This window comes from Zeus faber (genome assembly GCF_960531495.2).
Source record: "Zeus faber genome assembly, chromosome: 10".
In the NCBI taxonomy this organism is placed as follows: Eukaryota; Metazoa; Chordata; class Actinopteri; order Zeiformes; family Zeidae; genus Zeus; species Zeus faber.
Genome location: NC_137199.1, coordinates 9,542,280 through 9,554,797, shown reverse-complemented (window position 1 = coordinate 9,554,797; position 12,518 = coordinate 9,542,280). Strand labels below are relative to the sequence as shown.

The 12,518-nt window shown below is 54.1% G+C and overlaps 1 protein-coding gene across 4 annotated transcripts; it reads right to left on the bottom strand.

Annotated features, from left to right (window-relative positions):
* Positions 1 to 789: 789 nt before the first annotated feature.
* On the bottom strand, positions 790 to 11,839 carry fgf18a (fibroblast growth factor 18a). 4 transcript variants are annotated; one of them, XM_080008624.1, is made up of 5 exons: positions 10,234 to 11,839; positions 6,035 to 6,074; positions 5,604 to 5,784; positions 2,895 to 3,001; positions 790 to 2,799 (listed from the first exon to the last, which is right to left on the bottom strand). In XM_080008624.1, the coding sequence occupies exons 1-5, from the start codon at positions 10,263 to 10,265 to the stop codon at positions 2,527 to 2,529; spliced, it is 633 nt and encodes a 210-aa protein (XP_079864750.1). In that variant the 5' UTR covers positions 10,266 to 11,839; the 3' UTR covers positions 790 to 2,526. The 4 variants fall into 4 exon arrangements, with proteins under 4 accessions (XP_079864750.1, XP_079864751.1, XP_079864748.1 ...); XM_080008625.1 differs by having other exon boundaries at positions 790 to 2,796; XM_080008622.1 differs by having other exon boundaries at positions 2,895 to 2,996.
* Between the last annotated feature and the right edge of the window lie 679 nt (positions 11,840 to 12,518).

Genomic DNA, 12,518 nt, shown 5'->3' with positions numbered 1-12,518 from the left:
ACAGATTATCTCTGATTTTAGACGAAATCCCACTTTTAATTATGGACTAACTGAAATGGCCTTCCTCAGTCATGGTTGAAATTAGTCTCAGACTTCCACCTTGTCTTGGTTAAAAAAAATAAAATGAAAAATGTTGATGGCCAGAAGGAAGATTAGAGCTGATCTCGGTGTAAAGGCTTAAATTAAAGCTGGCCACAGAGGCAGGTTTATTTTTGGATTAATGGATGTGGCCACCAGGTCAACCAGGTTGAACAGATGGAAGGTGCTGACTAGTCCTTCATCCCCTTAGTCTAGTACGTCCTAGTCTAGAACCGATCGCGCAGAAAGGCCTTTTTAAATTATGCATCAATTTCAGCAGGGTTTGTGAAGCCCTGACTTAGATGAAACCGAGCCTGCGAAACCGCCCCTCGGAGTTTGCCGATGACCCTTCCAACGTCAATCTATTTACAATGGTGAGGAGAGTTGCAATGGCCGGGGTGGAAAGACCTTCCGTCTGATATCGGGCCAGGCAGATTCGTTTTCTAGGGGTGGGGGCTTTAAAGGAGACCGTAGCATCGCTCACCGCCGCTGACCTGCGATGAAAGTACACCAACAGAGAAATTCCAACCGCTCTTGTGTTGTTTTGGAAAAGGTGATATTTCAGTTGCTGTATCCCTGTTGTAAACCCATCTGTCCTCCTCCTGCGAACGCCATATCTTGCTGATGGAAAACACTGTGTGTGTGTGTGTGTGTGTGTGTGTGTGTGTGTGTGTGGGGCGCTACGCAGAGAGGCCGACACAGACGGAATGTTTCTGTTAGGTTTACTGGGGTCGAGAAAGACTGCTGCACACAGAGCTGAAATAAATAAATGAAATAATTTTATCATAACAAGAACAATCAGAATAACCGTCATAGTAAGATTGCTTATTTCAGGATTTTGTCTTCTTTTTTATATATATATATTTATATATATATTTATATATATATATATAATTTTTGTTTTTATTATAAATTGTTCCCTTTAATATTTTCCTTCTCCTTTTGTGTACGTATGAGCACGTTTGGCGTGATCCAGCGAATGCCCCGGTAGCAGCATTCTGTGTCCATGGCATCACACGGGAACATCACCCCCCTTGGGTTGTTTCTATAGCGACGCCTAAATGAAAAAAAAAAAAAAAAAAAAAGAGAGAGAGAGAGAGAAGGCACCCTCCCCTCCCCTCCCCTCCCCTCCCCACTCTCCGCGGCTCCTCACCCTGTGGACCTATAAGCCCAGGGTGTTGGCGTCCTGGAGGGGGCGGCGGGGGCGGTGGGGAGGGGCAGGCGGGGCGTGGGGGAGGAGTCATGTTGGCGAGTCTCCGGTCGTCTTTGGTTCTCAGTCGAGGACTTTTGGTTTCGGTGCATTTTTCCTTGTCGTCTTTGTTTTGGTGCAGCTTGTTTATTGTTTTCTCTCTTTTTAAAATTTTTTTTTTTTTAATTCTTGTTTTATACATTCCGTTTTTTTTATTTTTAATATATATATTTTTTTTAAAGCTTCAGTCCCTTTGGTGAGTTGTCACGGGTCCAGGGTTACCGGGGCGTATACACAGTCCCTTATCGTCCCAGCTTCACTACTGGTTTTTGGTGCAGGCGCACACTGACACGCACGCACGCACACACACACGCACGCACACATACACATACATAACGTCTTGTGTCCACCACCTGTTCCACACATGCATTTAGTCAGTGAGCCGTTCACTCAGTCATTCCCTCATTCATGCATTTTACCATCCATCCATCCATCCATCCATCCATTCATTCCTCCATCTGTGCGTCCAAAGTCTCACGGGTTCCCATCATTTGAGCAGCGAGACGGAAACGAGCGCGTGGCGGCGGGCGACATTTCACCAATGTTCCGTCCGACGTGTCCCGTACATTCTATCCCTTAGTCCGTGCCGCCCTCTTCCTGTCTTCTTTTCGTTTTCCTTTTCAAGCGTTCAAAGTTCCCTTTTTGGGGGGAGGGGGGCGGGGATGGGGGCTTCGTCGGCTAAGCGCCCGCTCCCCGTTTTGAGCCTCGCCTTCCCCCACTTCCCCACTTTCCCACTCCCCCCCCCCCCCCCCCCCCGCGCTCCGTACCGTCCGGTCCAGTTGTGGTAAAACCCGTCCAGGACAGTGTCAGATAGCTGGTCCGGAACATAAACCATGCAGGCCCTGTGTGGTTCTTGCGGTCGCGGAGATGGGGCCTTTGTGGAATCCCAAGCCAGGGACTAGGTTTAGCGGCCCATTGGGGGCCCCGTCAAGATTTCTGGGCTACGAAGGGAAGCTCTCCAGGCCCTTTGAGTTCCTTCCAACGGTTTGGGCGTTGGAAGTAGTTGTCAATGTGTTAAACTTCACCCCTTAAATCATTCATCAAATTCCACCAGGATGGTAAATGTTTGCTTTCCCAGTAAAGGGAGATGTTCAGCGAGGGTTCATCAATAAAAAAAAAGAAAAAACTAGCGGGTTAGCCATTAAGCAGGCGTAGGTCAAGGCTTTGGAAAAGGGGGCGGTGGGGGGCGCTGGAGTCGGCTAGCGAGGCCCGGTCGCTCGCACCCTCTTGCTCCGCTTGCTGACCGTGGTGAAGCGGAAGGGCGTGGTCAAGTCGGGCTGCTCCCCCGGCGGGAAGCGCTTCATGAAGTGGACGTCCTGCTGGTTGGGGAGCGTGTGCGGGCCGCGACGCGGACGCCCCCGCTTGGTGAAGCCCACGTACCAGCCGGCGTAGCGCGCCGACATCAGGGCCGTGTAGTGGTTTTCCAGAACCTTCTCCACGAAGACGCAGTCGGCGCTGCGGTTGCTGGCCTTCTGAGGGGAGAGAGGGGGAGAAAAAGAAGGCCGGTCAGGACGCCGAGAAGGGGAGCGCAACGGGCGCGCTTGCGTTGTGCCGACGGAGGCCTCACCTTTCCCACCAGCTTGCCTCGGCGGTTCATGCACAGGTAGAAGTTGGTCTCTTTGCCCCGAATTCTCACCTGGCTGCCAAAGGTATCGGCCTCCACTACGAGCTGGGCTTGTGAAGGGACGGACAGAGATACAGACAGACATTAGAGGGGGTTTGACGTAAAACACAACGACCAGAGCATCGCCAGAGTCGGATAGAAAATTAGGACGGCTCCCTGAGTCTCCTCCCCGTCTTTGCTGGGAAGGACGGGGCCTCAGCGCTGGCTTGGCGCTGGCGATCCCCTGGTCCCGCGTAATGGAACCCTTGCAACAACAACAACAACGAGGCGGCGGACGAGCGAGGACCCAGCGACGCTCTCGCAGCCGCGGGGAACGCCGATGGCGGTTCAAGCGAAGACAAAACAAGCCGGACGGGGCCCCCCGGCGGGGTCAGTCGGGCTCCCCACGGCGCGGGGCCCGTTTAACCAGCGGGGGATCGGGTTCGACTCTCCGAGAAGCCGCGGCCGCTCGCGCCGGAGCGCGGCTTCGGGGATCACGCGTCCTGTTAAACGTGGCGATAAATCAGTGACAGATGTAAATGTCAGGCCGGACAGATGGTTGTCAGATAAGCCTGGCCTCGCTCTCTCTCTCTTACACGCACGCACACGCACACACACACACACACACACACACACACACACACACACACACACACACACACACACACACACACACACACACACACACACACACACACACACACACAGTTATAAGAGACCTTACCACAAATGGGCCTCATAAAGTAGATAACACACTCGGCTCCAAGGAGCATGGTGGCCTGAGGGAAGACAGTCTGCGAGGCAGTTCTTCTATTATAAGGTGTGTCCAACGTAACTGTTTTAATACTTCCATCAAAACATCTCATCTAGACGAGTGGGTTCAGGCAGTGTGTTATACACAGTGTGTATGTTTGTGCGTTTGGTCAATAGTCAAATAATTAGTAAGAGTAATTCAAGGGATCGTTATAATGAATAATGAATTAACCCCATCCCACCAAGTTGGAAAAAAGAGAGAGAAAAAGAAAAAAAAAAATTTAAAACGGACGCGATCAAAACGACGCCAAAGAGGAGGCGTTGTTTTTTTTTTTTGTTTGTTTGTTTTTTTTTTTTTTGTGTATTCCTCACGCTACGACGCCTTAAAAAGACGACTCTCAGCGCCCCCGAGCGACGTGTTTGTGACTGGCTTTCGAGCCGCTTTAATAACTAACGCCTCCCCTGAAGAGAGGGCTCGCGCCTGTTTAAAAAGAAATCCCCGAAAATGGTTCCGACATGACCTCGGTCAACAAAGGGGTCAAAGCGAAATCAATACCCCCGCCCGCCCGCCCTCCCTCCCGCCCTCCCGCTCCCTCTCTATCTCGCCCCCGACCCTCCTTCTTTTTTTTTTTTTACTCCTCTGCTTCTTGTGTACACCTCTCAATTCCCACCCCTGTTTTTATTCCTATTTTTCTTATTTCCGTCGTTTCGGTTTTCTCGGCGTTCCGGCGGCCGGTTCATCTCGTGAGAGTCCTGCCTGCGCTCCGTTCAATTGACAGACTTGTGATGAGGAAAAGGTGGAGAAAACAAACAAGGGTGAAGCCGGGGGAAGGTGTAACCAGAGCTGCCGTCGTGTCCTGTCGAGGAATATCAAGCAATTTCTTTCTTCTTGCCCATTGATTCTCACTGGCATTGGAGCGGCGGCGCTGTCATTACAGACGGAGGAGGGGGAGGGATGGATGGATGGAGGAAGGAAAAGAGAGAGAGGGAGGGAGGGAGGGAGAGGAGGTGGAAGAAGCTTTTGCTGTTTTAAATCCAGAGGAGACAACGGGGAGGACGGAGAAATCGATGCACGGATCAATGGAGGAGATGAGTCTCCAACACTCTGGCCGACACTTTACCTTCCGGGCCTCTTTCTTAAACACTCCTTTCTTTCTCGCTTTCTCTCTTTCTTTCTCTTCTCCCCCCTATGCCCCCCATCTCTCCATCTCTTTCTCTCACAAACACTATCACTCCCTGTGCTCTCCTGTGAATCATTGAGTCAGCAGCCAGTCGATGAGGTCTTTGTACTCCCAAGACAAGCTCCACTGCCCTTCTCCCAAAGCCCGGGTGTGTGTGTGTGTGTGTGTGTGTGTGTGTCTGTGTGTGTCTGTGTGTAACCTGTACACACTTGTATTCGGTGTTACTTAATATAAGAATATCTGTATACGTTCAAGTTTTATGGTTGTTTTTGTGTGTGTGTGTGTGTGTGTTAGTGTGTGTTCATGTGTGTTTGTATTGCTTGTGAGGACCAGTCTGTGTTATGTAAGCAACCAAAATGTATTTCATTTTTGGGGTTCATTTCTCTTAACCAACACGTGTGTGTGTGTGTGTGTGTGTGTGTGTGTGTGTGTGTGTGTGTGTGTGTAACCTGTACATACTTGTATTCGGTGTTGCTTAATGCAAGAAAGTGTGTATACTTTCAAGTTTTATGGTTGTTTTTGTGTGTGTTTGTATGTGTGTTTCTGTGTGTTCATGTGTGTTTGTACTGCTATACTTGTGAGGACCAGTCCGTGTTGTGTAAGCAACTAAACGTAATTTTATTTTTTGAGTACATTTGTCTAAACCAACACGTGTGTGTGTGTGTGTGTGCCTGCCTGCGTGCGTGCGTGCCTGCGTGCCGTTCCAGTGTTTTTACGACCACGCATCTATCTGTCTTACCATATTTGTCTCCGTCTTCTCCGCGGGCGCTGATGCGGCGGCCCAGGACCTGGACGTGCTTGCCGCTGGTGCGGCTGTACAGCTGGTAGACGCGGTGATGCCGCCGGCTCATGGTGTCCCGCACCTGCGTCTGGTTCTCCACATGCACGCTGAAGTTCACCCCATCCACACCGAACACCTGCTGTCGGGGTTTACGCACGCGCACGCACGCGCGCACACACACACACACACACACACACACACACACACACACACACACACACACGTGCACAAACACACGCAAACACGCACACACATGGACAGGGGCACAAAGAGCCGGGCGTGAACAAGGTCTGAGAAAGCTGCAAGTATTTCCGATCCTGACACAGTAACTTGCAGCTGCTCCCTTTCGCTGCCCTTCGCTGCCCCCCCGCCCCCCCCCCGACACTCACCTGTAATGGATTGCACATCACCAGCAACATCTGGACACATCTGGAAAAATGTAGTGAGGAAAGAAAAAAAAAAGGGGGGGGGGGGGATTGTCAGAAATGTTCAGCTCAAACAAGTTGAGTTGCAGAGTGTCTGGCGTGGCCCTGGCATTCATCCCCTCGCCGCTCTAACTCTTTCCGCGGAAACATCTTCTCGGGATCTCCCGCGCCGCCTGCGATGTGCGGCCATATTTACAGTCACGCTATCTCCGCGCAAAAAAAAAACAAAAAAAGACCAACCTACTTTCTGACCCGCCCGCGACTATTTGCCACACTGAAATCTGGCCGCCAAATGACCTCGGGGTGGGGTGGGGTGGGGTGGGGTGGGGTGGGGTGTGGGGGGGGGGGGCGCAACATGCCGAGACGGCTAGAGCATGTTTTTGGTCCGGACATCTGAGGGACCGAGGGCCGGCCCGCTTGGCCGCCCTGGATATGTGGACAGCTGGGGCCGGACTGCAGGTGCGCGTTCCTCCCTGTCGTGGATTCCGGGGAGAGAGGGGGCGAGACGCGCTGCCTGTGCGCCGGGAGGCGGCTCCAATGATGAGCGCTTGGGGGGTAGATTTGGCGGCATAAATCGCGCGTGTAAAAACGAAAAATGTTGCCGCTGATCTGTCCCTGGGCAATTTCGGGGGGCTTTACGATGAGGGGAGAGGCGGCTCCGGCGGAGATGGGATTCCTCGCCGGTTTATCGCGGAATTTACTTTTCAGACCATGACCTTGAAACATTTTGAATGTTATTTACAGCTTGGGGCGGGGGAGTCGGGTTGCCGACACCTCAAAACCTGCGTTGGACCGTCCTTGAACCGCGTAGGACGGGGATCGTCCCGACGTCCAGAACACATAATGAGGCTTGTGACTAAATGTGTGTGTGTGTGTGTGTGTGTGAGTGCGTGTGTGCACGTGTGTGTGTGGGCTGCGAAAGCAGCGCGATGAGTTTTGTCTCTCCACACCTCATCTTTTTAGTTACGTCACTGCATGCCACCTCTCTCTCTTTCTCTCTCCCTCTCTCTCCCTCTCTCTCCCTCTATTGCTCTCTCTCCTCTTTCCCCTCACTTCTTGTCCTCCATATTTCACATCTTCCTTATCGTTCTCTCTCTCACTCAACTCTACCTTGCTGCTATCGTTCCCTGCCTCCCATATGCCTTGATGTTTGGGGTTAGCTGGGCAACTCCTCCACACTGTCACGGGCAATACACACACGTACACACAGATGTGTGTGTGTGTGTGTGTATGTGTGTACACGTGTGTGTGTGTGTACAGGAGAACCAGGCAGCTGACAGCTGGGCCAAAGCAAAGACGTATGCAGTGCTGAGAGAGAGGGCGATAGCAAGAAGGAGAGAATGGTAGCAAGAGAGCTGCGTGTATGGTATAGAGAGGGGGAGTGGGAGAGAGAGGGGGATCACGTCGAGGATAAACAGGTGAGGAAAAAGGGAGTGCAGGTAGAGACGGGTACAAAAGGAAATGGCGAGACGCACACTGGGGAGGCGGGATGGAAATGGAAGGGCGAAGAAGAAGAAGGAGGAGGACTGGGCTGCTGGAGGGTTGGGGGAGCATCTCTCTCTCTCTCTCTCTCTCTCTCTCTCTCTCTCTCTCTCTCTCTCTCTCTCGAGCCTTTCACCAGCGAGGAGTGGGGACAGATGTGCGCTGAGAGACAGAATGCGAGCCCGGTGCGGCGCTACGGCCAGAGAGCGAAGTCTGGCATGAAAAGTAGACAAAAAGATAAATAACGGTCGAGAAAGAGGAAGGGGGGCTCCACTCATGCACATCCTAACACATGTCACTGCTGCTTGACTCACACAGACGGACACACACATCGCCTCCGGGCTCGGCGCTAGGGTTCACAGGTCCCCCCCCCCCCCCTCCCCCCCTCTGTTTTCCCCTAGCCGGTGTATCGGCCCCTGGGTTTTGCTAATAGATGCAGACACCCAGGGCAACGCGGCAGCGGCGGTGCGTTGGCCCCGAGCAATCTGCCTGCGCAGCTGAAAAGGCCCGAGCGCCCTGTGCCGCGGTGAGGACTCTCAGCTGTTAAAACACGGCTGCCGAGGACGCTGCGAGGGAAAGTGCCCGGGCTCTGGCGCTCTCCTGCTCTCTCCCAAACCACAGACACTCTGCTCCGTGCCAGCCGCGGCGGGGAGAAACGGGAGAGGGAGAGAGAGGAGACGGAGAGGGAGAGAAGGAGGGCGGGGAAGGAGGTGGAGGGAGCGGTGGTGGGTTTCGGCGCGGTCGAGGTGGGTGGGGGGGTGGTGGGGGTGATAAAACGAGAGAATAAGAGAGTGCTGCCGCCGCCGCCGCCGTTGTGCGCGAAGTCGGGGTGCGGGAGAAGGAGACAGAAGGAGTTATGGGGAAAGAGGGGAAGCCCGGTGCGCCTTGGCCGGCGGCCAACGTAAGCAAGGGTGGGGGGGGTCTGACATCATGAACCTGCGTCCCTGCAGGTCTGAGCGTGGGGAGGCCGCGGTTAGGCTACAACCCCCCCCCCCCCCCCCCCCGCGCGCACGCCTTCCGGTGGGACCCGGGAAGAGCGGCGGTTTTTAACAGTGTGCGACGGGCGGTTAGCGCGGTCGGCCGACGCTGGAGCGATTGAAGCCCCAGCGTCCAAGCGCGAGTTTCAAATGTACAGAGTCGCGTCCCCCTGGAAGCGTAGCGGTTGGGTTAGTCTACCCTGGGCGTAGCGGTTAGGCTACCGGGCGTAGCGGCATCGACAGTCGTGCGGTTGCAGGGGGTGGGGGGACATGGTAATGGGCCCTGCCCTTACGCCATGGCCACAGAAGTGGTGGGTCTCGACATGCAGCTGCGGCTTCGGCAGCAAGAGAGTGCTTTCTCATGTGGTGCGGCCGCGGGGATCGAGGGGCAATAACAGGATCCCGTGCAGAGAAACCCGGGGCCCTTGGCAGCGCTCGCTGGCTCCGAGGACTCGGAGCGCTCCGGTTTGTCGAAACGGCGTGTTTTGCGAGCAGAAACTGGAGTCTTCCGCGGAGCGAGGCGGCTGCGGTAATACAGATAAGCACGAAGGAAATGAATGCGGGGAGCTAATTGGCTCTCAAAGACCTCAACTAAGACCTGTAGACTAAACAGTCAGTCCTTCCAATCTCCTCGGATCTTCACCAGGGGCGCCGTCATTCATCAATTATTAATTCATAGTTTTATCTGAGAATGTATTGGGGGGGGGGGTATCAGCAAGACAGAGAGACAGATGTAAGTAGTTAGGTCGGTGGAGAGAGAGAGAGAGAGAGTGATAGAGGGACGGACAGGCAGGCAGACACCAGCGGCACACACCCCTTCCAGGTTGGGTGAGGAATGAGAAGTATCTGGAGATGACTGCCATCTGGGAGAAGTGCAGCCGGCCGGCACAAAGAAAGAAAAATAAATCTCTTGGCTTTAAACAGGACACACCTCAAATGGGCAAACTCGAGCCCCCCGAGTCTGTATCCTCCCCTAAATTTTGGACTTGGCACTATCATTTTCCTATCCACAAGATGATAAAGCCAATGTCGTTTGACTCAACTTCTGAAATATTTTGGCGGGGGGGAAAAAAACCTTTTCTTGGCTTTCTCCGAGACGGTCTGGCCATCCCCAGAAGTACGTGCGTGTGGTGATGGAGATGTTTATGGCAGCTTTTATGAGTAACATGTCCCTGACTCTGACCTAGTGACCCTGAACTGTCAGCCAATCAAAACAGGACCTTGCACGGCATGTTTTCTATGGGGACTGATGAGGAGTGACGTAATGGTTTGGCACAACAACCTTCCTCCCCATCTTCCCGATCAGCCCGGAAGAAAGTTTGATGTGATTCTCAACCTTTTTCATATCAAGGACCCTCAACTTCATTTGCACATTAGGCTGGGAACCCGACGTGTCATGATTTTGTCTCTCGGACCCCAATTTGCAAAGATTTTTTATTCTTAGATAGGATTTAGTCCAAACTTCAATACCTGTCTAAAGTGTGTAGATACTCTAGTTACACAGAGATAAGTGAAACTATGATCAAAACAGTCAATTGCACATTCGCTAAGCTTGAAATATGATCATTTCCGGAAACCCCCCTGAAACCTCTTAAAGGACTCCCCAGGGAAGGGGGGAGGAGGGGGGTGGGGGTCCCGGACCACAGGTTGAGAACCCCTTGTCTTACACTAAGCCGGTGATCTAAGTTTCGAGAGATGACTTACAAGACAGCCAGCATGGAGAGAAGGGACCACATCGCTTCCCCCTCCTCCACTACGGAGCTCGGCCCGGGGTCAGCGAGCCAGTCCGAGAATCCAATGGGGTCCGAGTCAAAGGGTCAGCGGGCACTCCCGTTGGCATCGGCGGCGGCGCGCCCCGGTTCCCCAGGCATGAGGGTTAGGTGTCAGGCGGGGCGGGGTGGCCGTGCCACCGTGACCGCGGGGCAACCTCTGTCCGGAGCGCTGGCGAGGACCGGAGAGGCGGATGAGCGCACTGAGAAGGGTTATGGCCCCGGACGGGGACCCCTGCCCGTGGAACAGGTGAAAAGCGTGACCGCAATTCACACAGACACACACACACGCACACATACACGCGCGCGCGCACACGCACACACTCCCACACCCACACACACACACACACACACACACGCAGACCGCGAACTCCAATTGACTCCCGTGGCCTCCCTTTGGAATGAAGTTCGGATTCGGACCTGCGCCCGGACGCGTCGTGTGCGTAATCCCAATTCGGCGTCTCCAAAGCGAGGTGCTCCGAGAGGTTGAGTTTCCAGGGGGGGGGGGGCGGGGGGGGACGAGAGGGTGGATGCGTTAAGTCCGTGCGCAGGGTTCTAGACCCCACAAGGCAGTGTCGGGTCCTGCTGGAGCCGGGCTACCCGGGCGGGCTGACCTGGAGACGGGGGATCCGCGGCGGGCGGTGCGGGGTCCTGCTGCAGGGTGGCCCCGGCCATGGCTGCGGCGAAGTGTGACGGGAGCCCCGGGAGCGGTCCCAGATCAGCTCCGATCGGGGGTGCACGGTGGAAGAGAGTTGAATGAGAGAGGCAGGGGAGGGGTGGGGGGGTGGGTGAGTCGGGAGGGAGGGAGGGATGAGGGATGGGGAGGAGGAGGAGGAGGAGGAGGAGGGTGGTGGTGGTGGTTGGAGAGGGATGGATCGGCAACCCTGCGACGCGCCGGCGAGAGGAAACGACGGCCGCGCTCCGCACCTGATTTTCCCGCACTGGCCCCGGCGGCTCGTCCCTCAGCCGCTGGTCGTCCGCCTGCTGCTGCTGCGGCGGACCACCTCCTCCCCGCACCCCGACACCACACAGCACGATGACATCACCTCCGAGATGTTTTGAAGGGAGTGGGGGTGGGTGGGGGTGGAGGGGGGGGGGGGGGGTGAAAAATGCAATCCGAGCTTTTTATTTCTTTCTTCCCTTTCTTTTTGTTTTTTTTTTTTTTGTTTTTTCTTCTTTCACGCTAGAAAGTTGAGGCGGTTTCCTCCGAGTCTCGCTCCCTCCCCGCTCCCCCCGAGTCCACTTCCACGGGGATAAAAGTTAAAAGAAATGCGTGCGCCTCAGACCGCGCCGCCGTTCCTCCACCAGATCCTGACAGATCCAACCCCCCCGCAGCCCCAGGAAATCTCCACGGCGGTAGTAGCGGCGGTGGCAGCACGTCTGCAGGAAAAACACCCGAAGGAGAGGGACCATCGCTCCGGCGTGGAGGTGTAGGTTATGGTGTGGAGATCTCCACTCCTGCAGCGCAAATGCACGGCACGGGGTTCCTCCTGCGTGGAAAGCTCCTCGTTTTTCTTTTTCTTTTTTTTTTTTATTTCTCTCTCTCTCTCTCTCTCTCTCTCTCTCTCTCTCTCTCTCTCTCTCTCTCTCGTGCGGATGGGAGAGAAGGGGGCTGCGACGCAGGAGAGGTGAAGGCAAAACCTCCCTCCGAGGAAAGAAAAGGGGGGAGGAAAAAAAAGGGAGAAAATATTTGAACAGACGCGGATCAATCCTCCCTCCCTCCCTCCCTCCCTCGATTTTAATTTGTTAAAAAAAAAGAATAATGATAATTAAATATATATTTTTTCCTTCAACTTTTTCTTTTTAAATGTTCTTTCCTTTGTGCGGGGGATGTATGTGTCTGCGAACACACAGATGTGATTAAAGTACATTTTGATTTTGATTTCTTTTTTTACGAACAGTTCCTCCCTCTCTCTCTCTCTCTCTCTCTCTCTCTCCCTCTCTCTCTCTCTCTCCTGCGCGCGCGCACACACACTTATTGGATCAAAATGGGATTAGTCAGCCGTTGTGCAGATGCAGAGCACTGAGTTAACAGTCATGTCACTTGGCCGATGTTGGGAGAATGGTGTAAATGACCCCTCACCCCTGCACCCCCCCCACCCCATGCATGCACGGACCCTGCAGACCACCACACACACACACACACACACGCACACACGCGATGCCGGGGCGCACAGGGCGCGCGCACTTGCGCGCACCTTCCAAGTTGTATTTTGACTC

What these genes read in the sequence shown, in the direction of transcription:
- fgf18a (XM_080008622.1), bottom strand. Translation starts at nt 10,265, where the DNA reads ATGTGGTCCCTTCTCTCCATGCTGGCTGTCTT. An exon ending in CTCTCCATGCTGGCTGTCTT is followed by an intron (nt 6,075 to 10,233) that starts GTAAGTCATCTC and finishes ACATTTTTCCAG; the next exon opens with ATGTGTCCAGATGTTGCTGG. An exon ending in AGAAGACGGAGACAAATATG is followed by an intron (nt 2,997 to 5,603) that starts GTAAGACAGATA and finishes TCACAAGCCCAG; the next exon opens with CTCGTAGTGGAGGCCGATAC.